General features: G+C 33.2%; 2 protein-coding genes across 3 annotated transcripts in view; one reads left to right on the forward strand and one right to left on the reverse strand.

Moving 5' to 3' along the window:
* The first annotated feature begins 272 nt into the window (after positions 1-272).
* The window catches only part of MS3_00009550 (uncharacterized protein), a 71,355-nt gene continuing 45,217 nt past the window's right edge, over positions 273-26,410 (forward strand). Inside the window, exons 1-5 of one of the 2 annotated variants that reach the window (XM_051217924.1) lie at positions 273-423; positions 17,799-18,082; positions 20,795-21,016; positions 22,305-22,833; positions 24,300-24,409. In XM_051217924.1, the coding sequence (XP_051064361.1) occupies positions 24,313-24,409 (97 nt within the window). In that variant the 5' untranslated portion in view covers positions 273-423; positions 17,799-18,082; positions 20,795-21,016; positions 22,305-22,833; positions 24,300-24,312. The remainder of the gene's footprint in view (positions 424-17,798; positions 18,083-20,794; positions 21,017-22,304; positions 22,834-24,299; positions 24,410-26,410) is intronic. The other variant, XM_035730450.2, reaches the window with a different exon arrangement.
* Positions 18,122-25,278, reverse strand: MS3_00009552 (uncharacterized protein). The gene is made up of 3 exons (XM_051217927.1): positions 24,870-25,278; positions 21,281-21,916; positions 18,122-18,427 (listed from the first exon to the last, which is right to left on the reverse strand). The coding sequence occupies exon 2, from the start codon at positions 21,641-21,643 to the stop codon at positions 21,296-21,298; it is 348 nt and encodes a 115-aa protein (XP_051064362.1). The 5' UTR covers positions 21,644-21,916; positions 24,870-25,278; the 3' UTR covers positions 18,122-18,427; positions 21,281-21,295.

Here is a 26,410-nt window from a genome sequence, read left to right on the forward strand (position 1 = left end):
TTCTAGTTCTATACATACAACATGTGGATAAAATAATGAAACTGTAAAAAAGAAACAATATTTCATAGGTTACTTCATTTGATAATCATTTTTCATTTTGTCATTAATCTAAATATCAACCTTCAAAAATGTGCTCGAAAAATGTTCTAATTATTGACTATAATTTTTTTTCTAAGTTAACCAATCAACGATTAGTTTACATTTGATTGGTTAGTATGGATAATATTGGTACCTTTTTCAATGATACTTTCATATTTCTTATTTCTAGTTACTTACTGTTTGTATAATTTTATTGAGATTAAGTTGAACAATTTCAATTGGATTTATACTACAAATTATTAATGCAATTCATACTTTTTTCATGTTATATTACGTAATTGGATAAATTAACTATCGAGTTTCCTTTCTCTTTTAAGTAAATAAGTAAGTTTATGATTATTTGACTAGATATATTCTTACTTACTTATTAACAAGAATAATATTTCATATGTACATACAGGGTGAGACTATAATTGATGCATGACCTTTGAGAGATGTTAAAGCGACTTTGAGAGTATCCACTTAATAACTAGAACCAAATGAAGGTTATAAACTTATGTGAGGAATTAGAATTATGATTTACAATTGATGGTTAAAGTTAGGAATTCGTTTCAGAGTTTTCATCACAAACTGACATCAGCTATAATGCCAAAACTTTATTTAGCCAAATGGATGAGTGAATTTTGCGCCAAAATCTGAGATCTGTTATCTTGTACGTGACTGGCTCATCCATAAATTATAATCTTGCCACATACCGATACATTTGCTACATTTCTACTAGGTTGAAAAAGAATTTCAATTCTTGATAAGTTCTTATTTCAGTTTGTTATTACAATTATGACTACATTTTATTCAAAATGTTTCGAAATTTTTTTGTCTTCGGCAAACAACTTACTTACTTACGCCTGTTACCCCCAATGGAGCATAGGCCGCTGACCAGCATTCCCCAACCCATTCTGTCCTGGGCCTTCTTTTCTAGTTCCATCCAATTCTTGTTCATTTTTCTCATGTCTATCTCCATTTCCCGGCGTAATGTGTTCTTTGGTCTTCCTCTTTTCCTTTGACCTTCAGGATTCCATGTGAGGGCTTGTCTTGTGACGCAGTTGGGTGCTTTCCTCAATGCGTGTCCTATCCACTTCCAGCGCTTCTTCCTGATTTCTTCCTCCACTGGGATCTGGTTTGTTCTCTCCCACAGTACGTTGTTGCTAATAGTGTCCGGCCAATGGATCTGAAGTATTTTGCGTAGACAATTGTTAATAAACACCTGTATTTTCTGGATGATGGCTTTTGTAGTTCTCCAGGTTTCTGCCCCATACAGTAGAACTGTCTTGACATTTGTATTGAAAATCCTGACCTTGGTGTTGGTTGACAGTTGCTTTGAGTTCCAGATGTTCCTCAGTTGTAAATATGCTGCTCTTGCTTTGCCGATCCGCGCCTTCACATCTGCATCAGATCCACCCTGTTCATCAATGATGCTGCCCAAATACGTAAAGGTTTTTACATCTTCCAAATCTTCTCCGTCAATTTTGATTGGATTGGTGCATTCTGTGTTGTGTCGGAGAATCCTGCTTTTCCCTTTGTGTATATTGAGACCTACTGCTGCTGAGGCTGCTGCTACACTGGTCGTCTTCTCCTGCATTTGTTGTTGCGTTTGGGATAGAAGGGCCAGATCATCTGCGAATTCTAGATCATCCAACTGCATCTTAGATGTCCATTGTATCCCGCGCTTTCCTTCAGACGTTGACGCCTTCATGATCCAGTGGATCACCAGGAGAAAGAGAAAGGGTGAGAGTAAGGAACCTTGCCTAACACCGGTCTTCACTTCGAACGACTTTGTCAACTGTCCTCCATGCACGATTTTGCAGTGTAATCCATCATATGAGTTCTGTATGATATTGACTATCTTCTGAGGCACGCCGTAGTGTCGAAGAAGTTTCCATAGTGTTGTTCTGTCCACGCTATCAAATGCCTTTTCATAGTCAATGAAGTTGATGTAGAGTGATGAATTCCATTCAATTGATTGTTCCACAATGATCCGTAGAGTTGTGATTTGGTCTGTACACGATCTATCCTCACGGAATCCTGCCTGTTGGTCACGAAGTTGGGCGTCTACACAGTCCTTCATCCTGTTTAACAATACCCTGTTGAAGACTTTTCCCGGTATTGAGAGAAGAGTGATGCCCCTGTAGTTATCACACTTGCTGAGATCGCCTTTCTTCGGTATTTTGATCAGAAGTCCTTCTTTCCAGTCTGTTGGTACTTGTTCCTCATCCGAAATCTTATTGAAGAGAATGTGGAGTATCCTTGCAGTTGCCGCTACGTCCGCTTTTAGTGCCTCTGCTGGGATGTTGTCCGGTCCTGCTGCTTTGCCACTCTTGATTTGTCTGATGGCCATGCCGATTTCTTCAATTGTTGGTGGGCCAACATTGATTGGGAGGTCCGTGGGTGCTGCTTCGATGTTGGGTGGGTTCAGTGGGGCTGGTCGATTCAAGAGTTCTTTGAAGTGTTCTACCCACCTGTTTTGTTGCTCTTCAATGTTGGTGATTACCTCGCCTTCCTTGCTTTTCACTGGTCGTTCTGGTTTGCGGCGATTTCCAGAGAGTTTCTTTGTCGTGTCATACAATTGTCTCATGTTTCCTTCTCTTGCAGCCTTTTCCGCCGTCGTTGCTAAATCTTCCACATATTTACGTTTGTCGGTTCTGATGCTCCTCTTCACTTGTTTGTTTACTTCTGTGTATTCAGCTTGTGCCTTGGCTTTTTCTGCTCTTGTTCGACTGGTATTGATCGCTGCCTTCTTGTTCCTCTTTTCTTGAATCTTATCCAGTGTACCAACAGTGATCCATTCCTTGTGGTGTTGCTTCTTGTGACCCAGGACCTCATGACATGTTGAAGTGATTGCCTTTTTGATCCCCTTCCAGTTGCTCTCCACAGTAGTTCCTTCTCCATTGAGTAGATCATGAAAGGCCTGGAACTTGTTGCTGAGGACTATCTTGAATTTGTTGAGTTTGTTAGTATCCTGAAGAAAGGCCGTATTGAACTTTTGTGATATTGTCCTCCCCGTTGTCCAGTGCTTCTTGAGTTTCAATTTCATCTTGGCGACCAGCAAGTGATGATCTGATGCTATATCAGCTCCTCTCTTGGTTCTCACGTCCTCTATAGTCCTCCTGAACGTTTTGTTGATGCAAATATGGTCGATTTGGTTTTGTGTAGAGTGATCCGGTGAAGTCCATGTGGTTTTGCGTATGCGTTTATGTGGGAATATAGTGCCGCCTATGACCAGTTTATTGAAGGCACATAGATTTGCAAATCTCTCACCATTTTCGTTCCTTTCTCCCAGTCCGTGTCGTCCCATGATGTCTTCATATCCAGTGTTGTCCGTTCCAACCTTGGCGTTGAAATCTCCCATCAGAATGGTCAGGTCCTTTGTTGGGCACTTCTGGACTATTGACTGCAGCCTATTGTAGAATTGATCTTTAGCGTCTTCATTGTAGTCGTTGGTAGGCGCATAGCATTGGATGATGTTCATTGAAATGCCCTCTTTCTTTGTTTTAAACGAGGCTTTGATGATCCTTGGTCCATGAGATTCCCATCCTATAAGTGCATTTTGTGCTTGTTTGGACAGCATCAATGCGACTCCTTGTGTATGTTGTGCATTTTCTTCTTCATGGCCGGAGTATAACAGGAGCTCTCCTGTAGTTAGTCGTTGTTGTCCAACTTGTGTTCAATGTGTTTCACTGATCCCAAGTACCTCTAGGTTGTATCTTCTCATTTCTGCAGCAATTTGGAAGGCTCTTTCGGTGTCCCATATTGTACGAACATTCCATGTACCTAAATAAATGGCCGCTCTGGTTGTCAGAAGGGGCATCGGCTTCGTAACTTCCGAAGGGATTCGGCTTTCATCATGAGGCGTCATAATTCTTCTAAACGAAGACCTTCTGACTCCCAGGGTAGAGTTTAAAAGGTTTGAATAATTTTTTCTGGTTAACGTTTTTTTTAACGAGTTAGTTTTCTACGGGATGGGGACGCTAACCCCATGCCCAACCCTCCTCCTTTATCCGGGCTTGGGACCGGCAGTAGCCCCCGGAGGGACTCCAGGCGGAGTTTTTGGCAAACAAACTTTTGTATTACAACAAATAATATCTGTAATTTAAATCTTCATACATAATGCCCAGTCAAATAGTTTTTAATTAAGAATACGACAAAAAGTCTCTATCTCTGTAGCATCCGTTCCCTATAAATATTCAGTATTGTTTACAATGTTATCGGATAAGTGACAAATGACACATGAATTCTTTATCAACCTGATAGTGAAGTGATTCGTTTACATATTTTCTATGTTGAGGCTTGAATTTTACTAAATTATTATCACTACACGTTTTTCATCTTATATTCCCATTAATATTGCATAATTAATAGAAAATACTAAACATGATGCGTGTGGTATGTGTTTTTTTAATGTCTTCTTTCTCAAAATGTAATCAAGATTCTCCTATTATTATAGTGGGTAGGTGTTCTGTCATATGCGAAAAACATTTGTCATATTGAAAATGAACTATAGAGGAAAAAAGCGCTTCCCAATTGTTTCTCTTCTCCTGTATACGTATATATATATTCTACAGGACTGAGATATCAGCTTTAAAGACTGAAAAAAGATATATACATATACAATCTTGAGTACACTTATAATTTGCCAGTGAGTATACACTTCTACAGTTATCCTGATTTCTTTTTATGCAACCCTAGTTTCCATATTTTTTAAGTAAAATAATGATTCAATTTCTACACAACAATTTCAGTTAAATGTTAGTGAAGTAACTTTCGTGATGGTATTCACATATATTTACTATGGTCTGATTTACACCTATTTTGTTAATATCCAGGGATATTATTAGACTATTCTATCTGAACTTGTTTAAGATGTAGAATTAATTACCTTGAAATTTGAGAACTTAAACGACCAAGCTAAATCATTTTATCAATTTTGGAATTGATCTTAAATCAAAACCTGGTGAATATTCCCCATTTAAAACTTAATTCTAATTTTTCTAGTCATAGTGTACTGTATGATGTACTACCTGTATAACACCTTGAAAAAAAATCAATATCAATAACAATGTAGGTGTAAAATTTGAAAAAACATGGCCTTGTAACGTGATATTATGATTTTATTGTCAATCACTTAAGTTGAAGTATATTTTGTGTGCATTACACTTGTATGTTATTATTTTGTTAAGTTTAAGTAATTAGAACCATAATTTCTAACTGAAATTAAGAACTATTACTCATTTAAGTGATTAAATAATAATTTATAACTCTTAGCTTATAGTTTAGTGGATAGTATTCGACTATTAACAAGGTTGAGTTTGATGCTAAAGCTTAACAACTGATGGTTCAGTTCTTAAATTCGATTAGTAAATTAGTGATAATTCATTAGATTTCCTGATCAGGTTACTATGAGGTGAAAATATGCATCGTTTATTTTATAAGGTCATCATCGCATAGATAAACAACAAAGAGAATAAAATGTTGCTAGATTTACACCACAAGTTTAAACTATTAATATTTATCATTCATTTCTATTAGCAACTAATATCAAATATTGTATCAGTGGAGTGAACTAATGACAACTCAATACTTTGTAAGCCATTCCATCCGAGTTATACAGAATAATACAATATATTTACATGGTCTTCCTCGGCTTTGGATTAATAGTTTGGGTCATAAGTGAGAATTTCGTGTAAACTGTTCAAATATCTGACATTGAAATATAATCAAAATTCTCTTGAACTAGAATATAGACACATTCCCATCTTAATACAGTTATATTATAAATAAGCAGTTTTGAGTTTTTTATAGCACATGGATTAACCATCACTGAACTCGTTAGAAACGGGATTCATTTGAAGAAAATTATGACAAAATTAGAAAATTCGTTTCGTTTCGTTTTTTGCTCATTTTAGATATTCAGAATTGAGTTGTTTGAATGAATTACTTCATTTGTTCTGTATTAATGAATAAAATTTGTAATCTATGTAATCAGATAGTAGATTTATTCATACAACTAATTCATGAAATTGTAATAATAATACTCTTAAACTAAATAGAATATACTTGAATTATTGATGGAACTATCATTGTCATGTGCTTCTTTTATGATGCATATAATGTAATCTACCTTTTATTTACTAGTTTCACTTACAGATTCTCAGCTGATTGGGTTGTAGCTTTATATATATATATATATATATATATATATATATATATATATATATATATATATATATATATATATATATATATATATATATATATATATATATATATTCCAGAGTAATATATCATGAACTGTTAAGGCTGGTGTTTTATAGTTAACCAAAGCATTAAAATATAATCGTCTTATCTAACAATAATAATAATAATAATAATACGGTTAATAAAGTTATATTAAATATAGATATATCCATATATTTCACTGGTTTACTTGTTCAAACAGGTTATTGAAGTAGTAAACACTTCATAATGTGATCTTTAAAAATGAAGTTAATTTTAAGCTAGAAATATGTATTCAAATAAATTCTTGTAGTTTACTAAAAAAGAAGGGATAAAATCATTGGTATTTTTGTAATTTTCCAAGGCCATTCTACCAAGAATATTCAACTTGTCTATTATCTAATTGATTTCACTATCAAACAATATTATGTAGTACTTTTGATTGGGACATTGACAAACAAACATTGAACTATTGAAGAATATCGAATTATCAGAAGAAATTCAGAAGGAAGTTGTTTGAATAATCTAGATATTTATATTGATAAGAGTGTGTACAAAGTATATGCAATTAAATATAAAGTATGACAAATGAAGACACGAAAAACGGAGTATAACCACAAAATAACAGTTATCATCATACCTAAAAGTCTATACAGAGAGTAGGAATTAACCAAAAAATTTTAAATCTGTCACAGATACCTGATGATCACTAAAGCAGTACAAAATAGTCGGTCGATGTGATAAAATTTTAGGGAATTCAATGACATATGAAACAAACTAATCAAATAAGCGTTTTTCTTTGACTCGAACAAGTTTACAACACCAAGGTGTAAATAGAGAAACAAGAAAAATCAACTAAAATCCCCCTACAAAAAAATAACCTTTAATTCAAAGATTTTAGGCAAGTTGGTAATTCAAATTAGTTTGTTTTGTAGTTTAATCAGATTAACTGTCTTGGTTTCACCGTACTTACCAATGACTCAAGATTTTGTCTATAAATTTTAGAGTATCATTTTTTGAAATATATGTATATAATGATATGTTATGACTTTAAGTTGGGTCGATTCTTACCCTGTGCTAATTGTTGTGTCCTTGACTGGAAAAACTAGAGAGCAGCGTATTTATCGATCGATTCAATGACACTTAAACACGTACGGACGGCCTACAGTCTCGATTGGTCCCACTTCCCTGTCTAGCCCAGTCAGTTGAGTTCAGAACACAAGTCACAGCCTCGGAGATATGAATCATTATATTTCAAACATACTTTGTTTATATACCAATCAAGCATACCACATCGTACCATAAAAATAGAAAACAACATTTTGTACAATATTCAACAAGTGAACAGATATCGAGCAATAGGAAATGTCCATTTAAAGTCCAAGGGCACCATTGGACTTAACATGATAATTATCGGTCTATTCCTCCGCATCCACAACATGATATTTAACACGTGTCCTAGCAACGATGGTCAGCCTAGTGGGCTGCATTTGCAAAAGATTGATCTTAGTTGATACAACTTCGGAAACTTGAAATTACTGGACAAACTTTTCGTCCTTGTATGTGACCCGTCAGTAGTTCATATTCACGACCTCCCAGGGATTGAACTCAGGATAAGTAACCACATCATTTTCTTACTAATGATTAACTTAGAGTGGTCATTACCAGAACTCTATTGAGATATCTAAGAATGACAGAGTAAGAAAGTTGTCACCAATGAGATTGGTGAAATTTATTGAAGTTGGAATTGTTCCCTAAGACATCACCTCAGTGGTTCTAACGGTTAATCGTTCACCATCAGATCCAAAGGTTTTGAGTTCAACCCTTGGCTGAGTTGTGAGTACTCTCTGCTGAGAAGTCCAAATGAAAACATTCTGTAACTAATTCTGGATACAAAACAATTCAAGCAAACTATTCAGCCTCCATATGTCAATAAAGAGAACATTTTATTTATAAGATTCTGTTTACTGAGTATCAAATTCACTTCACTTTTTTACAAAAACTCGGCCTACTTTGATTTCCATCTCAATACACCATTATTACTCGTTGAATCTAAAAGCGACCAACCTGTAATACTACTGAGCACCAACAAGCCTGAAACCCATTTTTCTGAGGGCTTTTTATCGGCTTTATAAATGACCAGTACTGTACAATTTTGACCCTAACACAGACCAAACCCAGGACCTTTTATGACTAAGTTCTCATCCAGTGATCTAGTACTCTTTGATCTCCCTTCTGATCTCACTGAATCATGAATCTTTAAAGTCATGATTTACTTATATAAAAATCATAATATTAATTTAACAATGATATTCTATTTGAAAACAATGTACTTCAATGTAGGTCATGATTGATTTTTTTTATCAAAGAGAAAAATAACACAAGACTAATCATTATAATAAACAACCTACCATTAAACACTATGGTCAATGCGTTAAGTAAACACAGTATACTTTTCTTAAATAAAAACAACCTTAATTTTGAATAACACTAAAGCTGGTTTTATTGTTACCAGTAAAAATAACTTCTGCTTATCATTCAAAATTGCGCAAACACACCTACACATGGTATGTTTAAGAATTCTTTCAAGTTTATTGATCTAAATACAAATGCATATCTACTTTAATAAATTAAACAGTGCATGATGAATCACTAGTTGGTATGAAACATCCTTGTTAGCATTATAATTGTCAAGCTTATTGTAGTAAACTGTTTATGGATTTATATTTAACCCACTGGTTTTTATGAATAATGATTAAAATGATGACAACGTTGAATAATGATACAGTATGAAAAATTAAAAGCTGCCTCCTAAGACCACTGAGCCTGCATCCAATGATCTTAATGTATATATTCAGGTGTCTAACTTCTAGTGTTAGGCAATTCACCTACCGAAGACACTGGAAGATGGTTGTACATTGCTGGGAACTGATTAAAGTTAGACATTAATATCGTTAGATGCCAGTCTGGTAGTCTGGAAGTTGTAAGTCCATGTGCGAGATCGGTTTTATGCCTACCTGTGGAGTCATGGATAACCACTGCTGAGGAGCCCCATACCAGTGCAAATCAGTGCATCCACATTTTCAGTGGTGGTTTAACTTAAATTGGTCTATGATTTCAGTGACATAAGTAAATTAATTATACAAAATAAACATAAACACGTCTCAGTTAAAATACGAGAAATGTTAAATAATAAGCTTTGTAGCTGTCACTCACCTTGTCACCAAATCTAATGAAGATAAGACAAGGTGTTGTGTTTACTAGCTATTATCAATTCAGATGGTGTTTTCTACCACATTAGTCCTTCTAACTTCCAAGATAATTGTTTTGTTAAGGTCAGAAAAATATTAATCATTTAGTTTCTCTTGTGTTGTATCAATAACAAAGCATTTGGTTTTTAACTCTTTATTATGGTGATTAAAACTATCATAACTAACCAAGTTTGTAAAATTAAGGAGAATCGAAGTCTTTTATAATATTAGACTGATTGTAGGTAGTCAGCAGGAAATTCCATACATGGGCTTTCTGTCGGATGACACTGGTCAGTAAGACGTGCTAAAAATCTGTAGAGAAATCACTTTTTTTCTCTGCGTGCTTTGAACTTGCATTATCTAATAGTACAAAAGTATTCAAATGGATTGGTCACCGGTAATACCATATTTACAAGACACAAAAGTGTCTTTGAAATATATTCTATAAGAGTGATTACAAAATTAAGGATGTACAACAACTGTTAAGAGTGAAACGATAAGAGCTGATCCAGTTTTAACTTATTTTAATGTAACATTGATAAAATAATGCACCTAGTTGGTCATTGATTGGCTTATAGAAACCCTGTAACCAGTGTAGCAGAACGCGTGTTTCGTTCTGTTTGGGACTCGTCAGCCGGATGTGCCTGCATCCCATAGTTAATGTTCACTCTGGGAGTCGAACCCAGTACCGTTCGCTTCAAACCCGGTCTCGTTATCCACTTAGCTACTGAGTCTTGATAGCCGCCTGCTTGTACAATCGAGTGAATTTTAAATACACTTGGTGCTGTTTTACTTGCATCTTCCGATTGTTATTTAGGACTGCAATTGATGGATAATTAAATCCAAAAGAAAGAAACTGATTGGTAGTCATATGGGAAATAGAAGGTATTTCTAAATAAGAACTTTTGTCTAAATTTGATCGAATAGTTTCATAGTAAAAAGTTTGGACCAGGTTACCAGGCGAAACGTTGGATTTATTTCAAATTCTTCCTCTGAAATCTTAAAAATACAACATTCTTCCTCTTTAGAAGGTATTTAGTTTGTTAATTATATTGACTTTTAACAATGATACTAGATTGTTTTTCTTATTACATAACTCATTTAACATCATTTAAAATAATGTTGATTTCATTCTATTGATCAGTGGTTATTCATACAAAATGTGAATTAACCAGTAAGAGATGAGTTAGATGAGTTAGGTTAGGAAAACATTTTTTTCCTAAAAAATTACACACGTACATTTTGTACATGTGTATTAGGAGATAAATACGTATGATATAAACATTATCTAACCTCATATAGTTAGTTTTTTCATTAAGATTCTACTTGAATCCACATATTAAATCCCCTCGGTATTGTTTACTTGAATGTTCCCATTAATGATTAGGACTGCCATTGATCAGTTTCTTATTGGCATACATTCATACTGTTTGGATTGCCTCGACATTGCCTTAAGTCATAAGTATTATAAGTAAATATGGATGGTCGCCAGCCAGACTAAGTAACTAAGTGGATAGCGCGGTGGATTTTGAAGCGAACGGTACTGGGGTCGAGTCTCAGAGTGAACACCAACTCTGAGATGAGGGTACATCCAGCTGAAAAGTCCCAAATAGGACGAAATGCGTGTCCTGGATTCCACTGCTAGCCAGAATCCTATATTGTCTCAAAGGTTTCAGTGTTATAATTTGATTTGCATTTTAAATGGTAATAATGATCTATGTTGAAATAATGAATAATTTGATTAATCGTTGTTAAATGAAGTAAAATACATATCTAATAACAATTAGAATGTCATCAGGCTGAGAAACTCCTTGCTCCGATCTTAAATAAACTGCATACAGCAAAATCTTCATGTGTTTACAATAGTTGGCTAATCTATAAGGTATGCATACTGTGAAAATTTATCGGGTCGGATAAAAATCACGAATCAAGTATCAATCCCTGATAGTCATACTAAAGAAAAAAACTAACAAATAGGAAAAACTTTCCTATCCACGTCTTAAATGAATGACATCTTGTATGAGGGATATTGCTAGAAAAATCTAGGACTCGTATTCTGTCTCATTTGGGATTTATCAGTTAGATATATCTATATCTCAGTGTTGCCGGTCATACCAACACTTAAGCTCAACACCTTTCACTTCAAACACCCAAGCATTATTCACTAAGCTAATTAGTTCAGATATCCACTGACTCACTTAACGAGATGAATTTAATTAACTATTCGTAAGTGCTTGGATCTTACCATTGATAATGTTACGGGATCTAATTAATCAGTCTCTTTTAACATTAGAGCAACCTGAGCGGATTACTTCGACATAAGTATTTCGTCAGAATTTAACTAGCAGTGGAGTCCAGTGCTCAATACCATGACAGTTCGCTCAAGATACACATGAACCAACAGAAACTGATCAATTAGATTCCTTAGTATCAACAATAGGGAAACTTAAACACTTACAAATCTGTTTGTATACTTCAAGTTATTTGACAAAAATTATCAAACATAAAAGTGGCAGTTTAAACTATTTATGATATAACTGAACATTTGAGAAAGTGTAATGTTGTAAGCTTAAAAATGCTGAGTCGAAATTCGTTACAACAATCAATCACTGTCACATGGTCTTTCCTATGAAGGTCAATAGGTTTTAAACTTAATCAGTAGATAAACAGAAATATTTTAGCACGCCATATTACTTTAGTTATATCCACCAAAATCAGATTATATTCTCAGTTCTCTTATACAAATATCATCACATAAACCAATTGATCCGATTGTAAATGTGTTTCTGAATTTCCCTCGACAATTCCACAGACAGTTCTGTTGAAGCATTGGGGAGATCGAGTCTTATTAGCACAAGGGTTGTCCTCATTTTGGTACGGAGATATATTACATTATATTACTCATTATCTGTGTTAGTATTCTTGCATAATCAGAATACCGATTTATGTTTCAATTTCGTACGAACATTTACAAGTAGTATTCTTGATTCCCATTGGCTTATTCCTACATTATAATTTAACCGTCGACATACCCACCTCAAATATTAAACTTGGTTTCGTTTAAAACAGCTAGAATCAATTAGTAGTAACCAGCGTTAGTTTAATAAGTTCATAATGCATACAATGAGATTTAAAACTGATAGGCAGTAAAAAAACATCTCACAAAGATTTGTTATCATTACTCACCGAAGGGAAATACTGTCACCAAACTGATAGGCTTGCTATGGGTATTTCTTTATGAGCATTATTAGCTGAAGCGTTTATGAGATATGTCGAAAATCTAGCTCAAGCCCTAATAGAAAATATATGCTTATATAAGAGATATGTGGATGACATCTTAGTTATCTGTGATAATACAGAGGGTCCAATTCGTTTATGGAGCAAACTTGACAATCTACAAGGCCATATTAGTGTTTCATATGAAGAAGAAATGAACAAACAACTTCCTCTCTTAGGTATACATCATATATCTATTGAATTAATTCATTTTAAATGAAGCATAATTTCTACAGAATTCAGTTCAATAAGATTGTAATTAGACCACATATAAATTATCGCCAAACTGACTGAATACTTTCACCAAGTAAATTAACTATGAAGATAGATTAAAGTTGGTTAAAATCAAAACATCCTTTGGAAGAATGAACGAATATTGTGATCTTCGAATGACACACGAAAGATTTCAAATAAGTGCTATATAATACCTCAAGTTCTTTATAAACAACTCTGTTACTTCAGTATCTTTTAGGAGGATTTAAGAATACAATATTGAAATCAGACGAAATACTCGATATGTTAGCGAATATTACAATAATTGAATGTGAACATGTTGAGATCTATATGATATCTAAGATAAGTTTCAGAGTCTTTGTAAGATTTTAGGGACTTTGAAAATGAATTGACAATACCACTATGACTCAGTGAAAACAGAACATAGAGTATACACATTTTAAGGAAACCACATTTCTATGAAAGAATATTGATAGCTGAAGACCTTTCCTATTTGATAATTATCAAGTAAGAAAGTCATTATTTGTTTTTCTACCCTACATCTATCTCAAACATCACCAAGAACAACTATGTTTACTTGTCCGATTAATAAACTGTTATAATGTTGTAAGGAAAAGAATCAAATGCACAACTACGTAAATCAGTTATTTTTATTCTTTTTAACACTAAATCTTTGGTGATTTGATTAGCTGAACACTGTAGTTATTTAAAACAAGACTGATATGTCAATTGTGTGACTTCAGCTAAATGCTCATTACTACTATCTGCTACTTAATGAAACGGAACGAGACTGTGATACAGGCCCAAGAAGTAAGACAAAAGTGTAGAAGGAGACTGATTTATTCACCAATCACTGATTAAATTACATGTACCATAGTAATCATAAATTACATTTATCTTTAAATGCAGATACATCCAGCTGACGAGTCCCGAATAGGGCGAAACGCGCGTCCTGAGTTCCACTGCTAGCCACTATCCATCTTCGCCTATCACTTTAAATGTTTGGTCATTAAATAAATTGGAATGAATTTAACTAGCTGTTAATTAATAATTTAATGCGGGTACATAATTCGCTCAATCAGTAAACAAATAGTCAATCTATCAATTCAACCGGATCACATCTCAACAGAACTTTCATGCATATATGGTTGAATATTTTCACAATAGTCTGACACTGAATGTGTTGGAGACACTCTATGGGAAATCGTATTTGTAAAACTCTCACTGATTGAAATTAGAAAGAACTACTGTAGTATGTGCTATTATATCGACATAAGTAGTTTATAACGCTAGTCAAGAATAGAATGTCTGGCAGCAGAGGGTCAAGAAGATCGAAGAGAAAAGAACGGAAACAGAAAGCAATTGGTATGAAAATGCATGAACAATGAATTCGGAGACGATTGATTGATATTTGAAACAGGAACAGTCAAGTGTGAGACGATTGATTGACATTCTTACTGTATGGTTCTCAGATTTTACTAACATGTTCTGTAACGTATAAAAGTACAGTCAATTGTCCTCACTTGTGTTCTTGTTCACTACACTCCTACTATTGTGTTGGCAGTTCAAATAAATAGCGTTCCCGCTCTTCCTTTCTTGATCTTCCCCCATCTTCGGCTGCCAGACATTACGTTCTTTAACTCGCGTCATATACTACTTATATCAATATAAGCAGCACACACCACAAATATAATATGATTAAAATGTTTTTGTTATAATAATTAAAGGTCATAGAGGGGTAGAAATAAATAAGGTGATATGATAAGCATTTACAAATAGAATAATGAGAATATAAGACATAAGTAAAAGGGGGAATGCAATAATAATAATAATAATAATAATAATAAACTTGATACCATGGGAACAAGACTGATTACAGATATTTACAGATGATTATTAATGGTAGCTAATCGCTACTTGTAAACATCTTGAACACTTTTTTTCATTTTCACAAATTAAGTGCCTATAAAGTTGGAATTTGTTGTAATATTTCATATTACTTGCTGACAATTTACTACTTCAATCAAATATATGGTTTTGTATAAAGCAAGTATTATTCTTATGTTAGTGCATGAGATGGTGGAGAAGATTTGTAACTCAGGTGGATGGTTTTGGTGGAGTTTTGTTCTCTGAGCTGGATGGTTTGGTCATGGAGCTTTCATCGTTCACAAGAACGATGTTAGTGCATGTTTGGTGAATAAAAAAATTATAAGTTTTCTGTCTAACTGGAAAGAAATATATTTATTTATTCAGTCTGTAATTCAATAGTGGTTAATAATCGATCAAAGGAAACATTCTATTTCTTTAGTCTAAAAGCAGCGAATAACTCATCTGATTTGATATGATTCATGACATTATCCATACACAGTTATATAATATACCCTTGTGGGCCAGGGTAATTTTACATTGGTTTTCAGGAGAACCAGACACCATCCGGACTTTCACGTGACAACCCAAACAGTACACCTCAACCCCGTTTAGCAGGGGAACCAGACACCGTATAGGCTTTAACGCTACAATCTGAATAGTACAGCTCAATCCTGTGGCTCAGCCACACAGGTACCAATCACCTTGGTGGACCAATTATCCATACATACACTGTTGTAAATCCATTCCTAACAAAACTTGTCTCATTTTCTGGTTAAATACAATTTAATGAAAACAGATTATAATAAGAAGAAGAATAAATATAACCAAATCTCGTAAATACTACATATATCTGGCGTTGTTTTAGTTTTAATTTAATGACTGGTCAAATTGGAAAGTACTTGTGATTTGCTTAGTGACAAAATATAACACTACTTTAAAGAAGTAACTACTATAATTAATCCACAGTCTACCGACTTTCGATTCCAATATATTTTATATAAAGAATTCTGAAACCATATTTTTACTTTTTAGAATTAAATAAGATTCCGTAAAGCTTATAATAACGATTCATGATAAAGTTTTCTGTTTAACTTACGTAATCTTCACTGTAATCAGAATAGTTTAATGATTTTATGAACCTACTAGTTATATTTAGAGTGCAGTTGAAAAAGCTTTTGTAAATAGAGTTTGAAACGTTTCACTTTCTTCCATTACCTGATACCATGACTCTTTGTATGTACTGAATGATTCAAATTTCGAGGAAGTACTCAAGTCCAAGCTATAATACATAAGGTATTGACTATTTTCCAACCATATATAATGGTTATGTATTAAAATAATCAGCGATAATGGAAAAGATTTAACGTTTTTTATTCTTAATATTGGTAAGCATTGTATTTGGTCCTATATAGGACTTATCAATTGAACGTACCAGAGAGCGGTTTGTAAGCAGTATGTAATTTGACGTTATTTACAAAATAAAGGGTCAGTAATCTAGTTGGAGGTCAGGTAGATACAATTTGCCATTTGTCATCACTGCATTGACTGTGTGCTTTAAATTTCAGACGTTACAGATCCCACATATATTTCCTTTAGTTATTGTTATATCATAACCCTTATGTTTTACACACTAATGTGATTATATCGAAAGATTTTGTCAATACAAACCACCGGAGATTGTTCCATTACTATTCTGTTTGTAAAGCCTTATACAAACCGTCTCCTACTCAAACTGGTGTAGTGAACAGAACACAGGTTAGAACAACCGCATTACTTTTGGCACACAATTATAGAGTTACTTGGTAAAATAGAAAAAGCATAATCTAATACTTAATTTGCAAAATGACCATTAATTGTCTCAGACCTCATTGTTCCTGTAATTCCACACCAATTACTTTCTATTCCCGTTCTTCCCTTCTTCATCTTCTCAATCTTCTGCTGCCAGACATTACATTCCCGAATCGCATTATATACTACTTATGTCAATATAAGTAGCACAAACTGCACTAGTACCACAATTAGTAACATTATCGCCATAATGACAGGGGAGGTACATTACAATAATGAAATTCATGCTTCAACACAATCTAACATCTTTAGAAAAAAACAGTTGACAAATGAACCTATTTCAGCTAAACTTTTAGAATAATTAATATGCATTATTGTGTGTAGCTGGCCTTTGGAAGATAATGTAATCTTTCTAAAAACTTGGGACAGATCACTTCACACAGGACCATAGTTCAATGGTGCATTTATTCATTAGATATATGACATGATAAAATAATCATTGAATACATAGAGAAAACTGATTACTCACATTACGAACACATCAGCAATTATACTTTTTAAGTCACTGCTTCAGTCGTTGCTTGGTAACATATTTGACCTGCATTCCATGTCAATCTGTTATCAAAAAAGAAATCAAATCTGTTCATTGTCCTCACAACTGAATAAGTGATCAATCGAATCATCCATTAAATTTCCATCCCTCTTCCTTAGTCTATTCTTCAAGTAACATTCCTTTAAACGGGCACTAATCAATCAATACTATGATATGGTGGATGCTCAAAATTTACTAATCTGTTACACCACTTATTGATGATTTCTGCTTGTTCTCTTTTATCCAAACAACTGTAATCGTTTCTTGAATAAACTACTCCTTAAAATAATTACCAATATCTAGGAAATGGATAGATTGTGAAGAACGAAGTTGATCTTGTTTGAACTATATCTTTAAAATTAATTTGACTTGATATCTTGTTCACCTAACTGATATTACAAGATTAAGTAGTCTATAAAGCAGTATAAAATTTTCATTTGACGCAAAATATCTTCATTTTACTTTATCAATCTTTCCAGAATCATTAACAACATCAACAAGACATTTCGATGGCCAATGTTGATATGACCTGGCCAACAACAATAGTTACTGTATCTGGTGAAAAAACAGTATTTGGTCAACGTAGTAGTAGTATAACAGAGAAATCATCTAATGACAATATACAAAAAACGATCAGTTCATCTATTCAACATGATATTGAAAACTTAAACTTAAATCATTTGAATGAAGATGAACGTCAAAAGGTTTTATGTGTAGTAAAAAAAGACTTTGAAGTACGTGCTAAAGAACGAGAAAGATTGAAGTAAGCATTTATTCAATAATTTTTTATCTCTTATTATTTGTCAGTTACTAACAATATACAGATCGATATAAATACGAACTGATCCATAATTTGAAACAACAAAGCATCAGAGAGTTTAAGCAATAGGGATTATCACAATATGAATATTAAGTTAGTCAAATTAATAAAATCAATAATAAGGTGTAATCACAATTGATTGACCACTGAATGGTGATCACTGTCATGTGTATCAAGTCCCTCCTAGTGCACCAGTTCCCTTAAGATTACAAGTACACCTTGCTGATGAGTGCCGAGTAGCACAAAACCCGGGTCCAGAGTTTCCTGTTGACTACCTCCAACCACCATCTTATCTCAATAATAAAGTGTAAATAATCAAAATAAATAAACAAAATCGATTAAAAATTTTCATTGAATAATTGAATTTTCAAGATTTCAAAAAACGCTTTTATTAAAATCACAAACCGATCTAAGTTAGACAATGATTGAAAGTTTAGAAGCATTGGATGGCGGTTCATCCTTGTATGGAACTCCTTAGTGGTGCATATTCACGACTCTGAGGTCAAGAATTGAACTCAAAACCTTCGATCTTGTTAGCAAATGCCTGAATCAGAATTTATAGTATACATGTCTAACTCCAACCAATTCACGATACTGCATAACCCTCTTCCATTGTCTTTTATGGTTGTCTAGTGTAAATTGGCTCGCAATCTGAATAAGACTCAACAATTTCCCCAACCCCTTACTGACAGTTAACAATTTTATCTTGAATTCACATGCTATAACCTTTAACTTGGTCACTTTTTGAATTATTAATTTGGTTACACAATTGTAGAACTTAAAGAGAATTTATTAAAAAGAATATTCTCCATTCATATATGTGTTCTAATTTTCAAACTGTCAATAGTTTGACAAAATGAAGCAGAAAACATTTATGCATCTTTGTGTGCATCATCTATAGTAAATTGAAAGTAGGATCACATTTCTTTATAAATAAAAGCCGCTTATGTATATTGTGAACTAAAATTATCCATATCGATTCTCAGTAACAATTATCAATGGATTTAAATAATTGATAACCATTAGTACTTTCATAGTAATTGCAAAACTGAAATATGCCACTTTTGACCTTCAAATGACGCCAATGTTTAGTCAATCAGAATATAAACGATACATTTTATTACGTAACATCGCTGAAATGTTTAGAGATAGAATTAGAAATTCGATTTAGGATTTAGGGCTATGAATTTAAGTTAGAATTAAGGGTTAGAAGCTAAGAGTAATAATTAAGAATAGAGTGGAATAATGCTTCGTAGCCATATGCATATATACTTATGGAAATGATTCTTTGATTTTAAACAACAAGAACCACAAAGTTAACCTTAGAAAATTGATAAATTATGGTCTACATTCTTTAGTTTTCAAATGTTTATCATTTTGTGTGGTCTTATCAACCATTTTTGTTAGGTTTTAATCAAATCCTAATAAGACATAAGTTGTTGCTTTGAATTTCACACAAAAATCCAATAACCACTATCTTAGATCTGATTAGTTCGTCAGTAAGGTTTACCTTCGTTATCGTGACATTTACTCTGGCAGAGTGTAATACAGAGTAAATTTACAATACTGATAAGATCATGTAGATTTATTGACACTTTATGATGATTTATTGGAAATAGTCGGAACGTCCGGGTATCTAGTGATTTGTGTTAGCCAGGTGTGATTGTGTAACAAGTTATATAGAACTGATTACTTCAAAAGCTAGAGCTGCGCTAGTCTGGTTGTAAAAACCCCATTAATATAAACAAACCTTCTCTATATTGGTAAAATTTACACTCTTTAGGCTGAGTATCTTCATTGTCTCTCTGAGTACAACAGCGAAATGATATTCGCAAGACCAGAGAAAAGACGATATTATTATCATTTTAAATCAATGCATTTGGTACATTTGCAACATCCCATTCTTTTTGCTTAAATTACTTCCAGACAAGGAATTAAATACTGATACAAAAGCATGATGCGTAAAGAAGATAGATAATCACTTTGTGACACCGTACCTTGAATCAATAGGTACTTGTATAGTATTAGCTAATGCCAAAGTACTTGACTTCAAACAGTCGTAGGCTCAAACATCAGTGCAGGTACTCAAATATTTGTCTCGTATAATGACGTGACACAATGCCTCATTTCTGTAAGGTGCTTATTTCTTAACAAACTCTTATTCTTTGAAGATCCGACATCTATAAAAATCTATATAAAAACGGCACCAGCCTAACAAATCTACAAAGATTTATAAAATGACATGATCATGGTAATAAGAATTGCAATTAATACTCCTTTTCTTGATGTTTCTTTTACTGGTCTAATAATATGCTTTCAATTGGGCTTTGGAATCGCATTTTGATTGATAGGAGAGGGGTACGGATGACAGAATTAAGGAGTTAAATCGAACACATTTACCATACATATCATGATGCTCTCGTTCAACAATTTATAAACTGATGACTTAACTTTCAGAATTACATTATGTTTACCTTACGACTTATTACCAACTAACAGATGGATAGTCTATCTCAGATACATCAACCTAAACTCGGTAAATTTATAATATTGACTGTTTATTGATTATAGAACATTATAAAAAGTTCTTAATTTTACTACATTTCTATTTCATTAATTTCTTTTATATACCTTTAAAAAAATATATTAACTTAGCCGATTTCGTTCAAGTATTTTAAGACGAGATAGAGAATTGGCTGTTAAAAGTTTAACATCAACTACTGAAAGTACATCTTGTTTATTATGTGGACGTGCATTTATACCTTTGATTAATCCTAAACATATATGTTTCAATTGTCAACGTGAAATTTGCCGAAATTGTTCAGAATCTATGAATAAATACGATGAATTCTTATGTAGAATGTGTTTAAAAGAGAAGTAAGTTACATTTTTAAAAGTAGTCTAGTCTATATATATTTATATATAGTGTGTGATAATAATGACAGCTGTTGTCGGTCAGTTAGCTACAATGTAGGACCAGGCACATATATGCATATATGTTGATAAACTGTGAGATTGCTAAAAAAAGGAAAGTTGATATATCCTAGTTTAAAACTATTCTCTTCTTTAGTATTCAATTTTACGATAATCAATAGGATTCAACAAATTTGATAAAAAGAAGACCAGTTGTATGTTACTTACTTACGCCTGTTATTCCTAGTGGAGGAGCATAGGTTGCCTACCAGCACTCTCCATCCAAACCCTGTCTTGGGCAATCCTTCCCAGCTTTTTCCAGTTGTTATTCATCCTTTTTATATCTGATTCTATTTCCCGACGTAATGTGTCATTTGGCCTTCCTCTTTTCCCCTTCCCTTCAGGATTCCAAGTAAGGGCTTGCCTCATGATGCGGTCTGATGATTTGCGTAATGTATATCCTATCCATTTCCATAATCTTTTCCTAATTTCCTCTTCAGCTGGAAGCTGATTTGTTCTCTCCCACAGAAGGCTGTTGCTGATGATATCCGGTGAATGGATGTTGAGTATCTTGCGTAGATACCTATTCATAAATACTTGTACCTTCTTGATGATGGTTGTTGTAGTTCTCCATGTTTCAACTCCCTACAGAGAAATGTTTTGATGTTCGTATTGAAGATTCTGACTTTGATATTAGTTGAAAGTTGTTTTGAGTTCCATATGTTCTTCAATTGTAGGAATGCGGCCCTTACTTTGCCAATCCTCACCTTTACGCTAACCAGTTGTATGTAACTGTACCATAATATCATTCATTATGTTTGACAATTGACAATATTAGTACCACCTTTATTATGATGATATCAACTAGAGTCACATTAGAACACACACAAAAACCAAATACATTACATTAACCGTATTAAAGTTTTAATAAATTAAACTTATGTGAAACTTAAGAAATATCGAAATCTTTTCAGTTTTTAAGAAATTTAGTTAGTGAACAAAGAATATTTGTCTAATGAGCATTGAAAAACTCAAACTTACTGTCTAAACTAAATAATTTTACTCTAGTTGGATAACTGGAGATGTCAAAGAACTTCTGTTTTAACGATGATATCAGTATAACAAATTTTCAATAAAGATTAATTCAACTCCTAAACATAATAATCCATCACTTGGTTGATTAATCTAACTGAATACCTAATTTGAAAAGTTACAAACATTCTCATATTGTTCATCATTATTTTTATGCCAGTAATGTTTTGATGGAACTTTGCACGTGCAACTGTATTTTGGACTTTGATTTCCACAAGGCTTAGGCGTATTTCGAAGGTGATAGACTACCAAACTGACTCTCGACCCATGCTCACTTTCAATGCACTGGACTAACAGACATGGTTACTATCATCATCATTACAGTGTAAAAAAACAGAAGGAAAGAACATTTAGCATGGAACTTGAAAACTTTTTAAAAAGTATTAAGTGTACTATAAAAGTAAGAACCCTCAATCATTCATCATCTCAACAATGTACTCGATATTAAGTCGCTTAGACCAGTGGTCACCTTGAAACTTGACTGTGAGAATTCAGTCAACAATTAAAAAGACAATGAATAATACTCAACAACTAATCAATTATAAAAACGGTTTTTATTATTCAATGATCCATGGAACCTTTTTCAAATGGTTACTATGTGATTTTGGAATATGCACTAAAATTTACCTGCTACATAATATTGGTAAAAATTCGTTTTTATGTGCCAACTTGAATTCATTCGTTTAAAAGTGAGTAATTATTTCACATAATTTTTGAAATGTTTTTTGTCCAGTAGTTAAAGTTTACAAATTCTTCTAGCAACAATTTTTCTTTCGTTTTAACCGGTTTCATAACTAAATTTGGCTAGTTACCAAGAGGTTGTAACTGCTATTTCATGTACTTATGTCCATAAAAACTTCTAACCTTGATTAGCCAATAACGTAAACACACTAAATGTAATCTATTCATTGTCAGGTTGACGAGGTTCAGCTATTAAGATGTTTTCGTTTTATTATGGTAGGAAATGTCTTCTTGATGTATGCTCATAAGGAACATTTATAGTCAGATATATAAAAATACACCATAGAAGCAACACGTTCATAAAGACATTAATTTAGAACTATGCATTTTCATTTAAATTTGTTGCATAACACATATTAATGAGATTATGGTTAAAACAGTGTATCTAAGTTTTAGACAATAAGCAACAACTACTTTCTATAACGATATTCCTGTTCCTCCTAGATAATCAGTATATCAGCATAATTTCTTTGAATTTTCATTAACTCTGTAAATAATATACTTAATTAAAACCTGGAAATCTTTGTTAAATAAATAATCACATCATACTTTTTGGGGGGGGGAGTGAAGATTATTCCTTTTTCTCTTTGCTTGATGAAAAGCAGTCTCAATAATCTGATCAGATGAGCGATTCCTTGAAATGAACATTTACTGTTAGTTGAGAAAGAGAACAACCAGGTCAAATTGTTTCAATCAATAGTTAAGTAACAAGCTCAGTTATAAGTATTCATTACCTGTAACCTAGAAACAGGTCAATAATAAATATCAAACAACGATTCTAAGAAAAGGTCCTTTCAAAGATTTATTTAAATCGAATTTAGTTTTTTTTTGTCACTGGTTGGAAAACTATTGATTCGCTCATATATAAGTGAATAAAGCTTAAACTTTAACTCTTCAAGTTAGTCTACTTTTTACTGATTTCTACAGTCTAAAAATCAAACATTAGTCAATGGATAAATGGTCATAATTCAAAGAATAAGGTGAGTTGCTAGTTACGAACTAATAATAGCTGATTAACATCATAGCTTATTGCCAATCAAGTTGACATTATTCTTACAAAATATACAACTATTATTCCCACTTTCTGTAAATGTCATTCTTGTTAGATGTGATCCATTGAGAAAGGAGATAACAAAAGTGAATAAACTTAAGTGATTTGTTTATACCTACGACAATAGATCAGCTCAAAATTATGCCATTTTTGCATTGATAACAAAATTATTTCAATGTTTATTGATTATTACTACATACTAATTCTATATTATCCTCCTTTAAGTCAGGTCTAAGTAACCTAATCCACTATTTAACTTACAGGGACTAAAAACAGTTACTAACCCAATTTATCTTCATTGTTCAATATGGTTTTTCTACTGACTTTACTTAAGTGAATAATTTCTACTTTTATCGTATTCAGAAATTATCGTGCAATGACATGTAATTGGTTTTACGAGACAGTAATTCAACGATTCAGAGAATTCGGAAGTACAACTGTTGCTAAAAGTTTATTTGGATCAACGTACAAACGTAAGTTTAGTATAATGTTTAATAGAAAAAATTTGGTTCAAAGCTTTCTCAGTATTATTATTTTTCGAAAATATCACAATCATTATTGCTTCAAAACATTTCCAGCTAAGATGTTTACTATTATATTACGTCACTGCCTACCACGAGCCTCTAAGCTAGTCAAAATAGTAGGACGTTGAAAAAGAGCTAGAATAGGCTTAACCAAGACATTGGATCATTCGACTAAATCACTGATTGTTGATCTACATAGCTCCAAATGGTGCACAAAGACTCTGGTTGAAAACCTTAGAAAAAAGAATTATTATGTGAATCTAGTCAATAGCACTATTGAACAAAGGGATGTTACAAACATTCAGACAGAATTTTCTTCCATTTAGTTTCCTACTTTTATTAATTAATAATTAAAAAGGCCAATTACACTTTACTATTTACTGAAAGTAATCACTTCATCAATAGTTACCTGGAATAATGACAACTGGATAATGTAGGTAGACTTTTTTTGATCAGATCAACTTTGGGAAAGATTTCCATATGTTAACCGCGTAAAGTGTTTGACTGATTCAACAATTACATCAAATGAGGACCATTGAAGTCATAAATAATAACTAATGAGCTATTCACGTGACATGGAATTGGAAGATTAGAGTTAAAATTTTGTGATTAATATGGACTGTAGATGGAATCACAAGCTAAGATAAAGTAGTGGTCCAGTCCTCCTTTCTTCACATTGATTGTTTTAAAAGTTGACTTCAGTATGTAATGGAAATTAGCTACAGACGATGTGGCTTCTTTGTTAAAAATTATAAGTTCCTTTAAAATTCTCTGCGATCTTCATAATGTATTGATGAATAATACAAAAATTCAAAGTGTAAAGTTATAATACCACCATTGAGAGATTTAAAGGTCAAAAAACTGAATATGTTAGTATCTCTAGAACTAACCAATAGGGTAGAGCGTCATTTTCTCTTTAAGTTGTTCCATTCAAATACATTTCGTGAATCACATTTTATTTCACTACTTTTACACTGTAATTTAGGGTTGATTGAAAAATTACATTCCTGCTACTCAATATGATATAAGACATTCAGAGTGAGAGTCATCATATTCGTTGTAGATACATGCTAGTCGATATTCTCTCCTTCCCATTATTGTATCAATCTGTCCAGTTATATCGGTTATTTGATATGTAGAACCAGCTAAGAAAGGATTATAGACAAGCATACAGTAGTATAATAGTTGAAATCAGGATTACCGTCAACTGGTTCTCATCACTCACAAAATGAGAGATTATCAAATGATTATTATTAAATGAATTCTTTCATGTACAAACGATCAAGCTTTAATTAGTTTTTAATTTAATTAATTTGTAATAATGAAATGAAAACTTACAATACGTAAATATTATTATAGTTCTGAACAATACTATTATTACAAATAGAGAGGAATGTTTTTATGGAGTATGTTCACTGTAATATGTAGATATTTCAAAAATCTTCCTGATCAAATTATTGTCCATCCTTCTCTAGTTACAAAACTCATCATAAATGAACATAAGGGATTTGAAACGTTATCCATTAAAATGTTTTTGATTGACATCATGGACCGATTGATGTTAAACCGCCATTGAAAACCTGGAAGCACTGGATGGCCGTTCCGTCCTATTGTGGGATTTCTCAACAGTGTGCATCCACGATCCCGCTCTCAGGTTTTCGAACCCAGGGCCTTCGGTCTCGTGCGCGGACGCTTAACCTCTAGACTACAGAGTCGGTATCAGGCGGTGTTAATGTCTAATCTCAACCAGTCCGCGAAATTGCGCGACCATATTCCATTGTCTGAGGTAGATACCTGTCTCTACCCGACACGGATTAGCTCCACTGGTCACGTCTTCTCACTAGCACCCCGAGAATTCGAATCCCACATCGGGGTCGTGGATGAACACTGCCGAGAAGTGCCACAATAGGACGAAACGGCCATCCAATGCTCCCAGGTTTTCAATGGTGA

This window comes from Schistosoma haematobium, chromosome 7 (assembly GCF_000699445.3).
Source record: "Schistosoma haematobium chromosome 7, whole genome shotgun sequence".
Classification (NCBI taxonomy): Eukaryota; Metazoa; Platyhelminthes; class Trematoda; order Strigeidida; family Schistosomatidae; genus Schistosoma; species Schistosoma haematobium.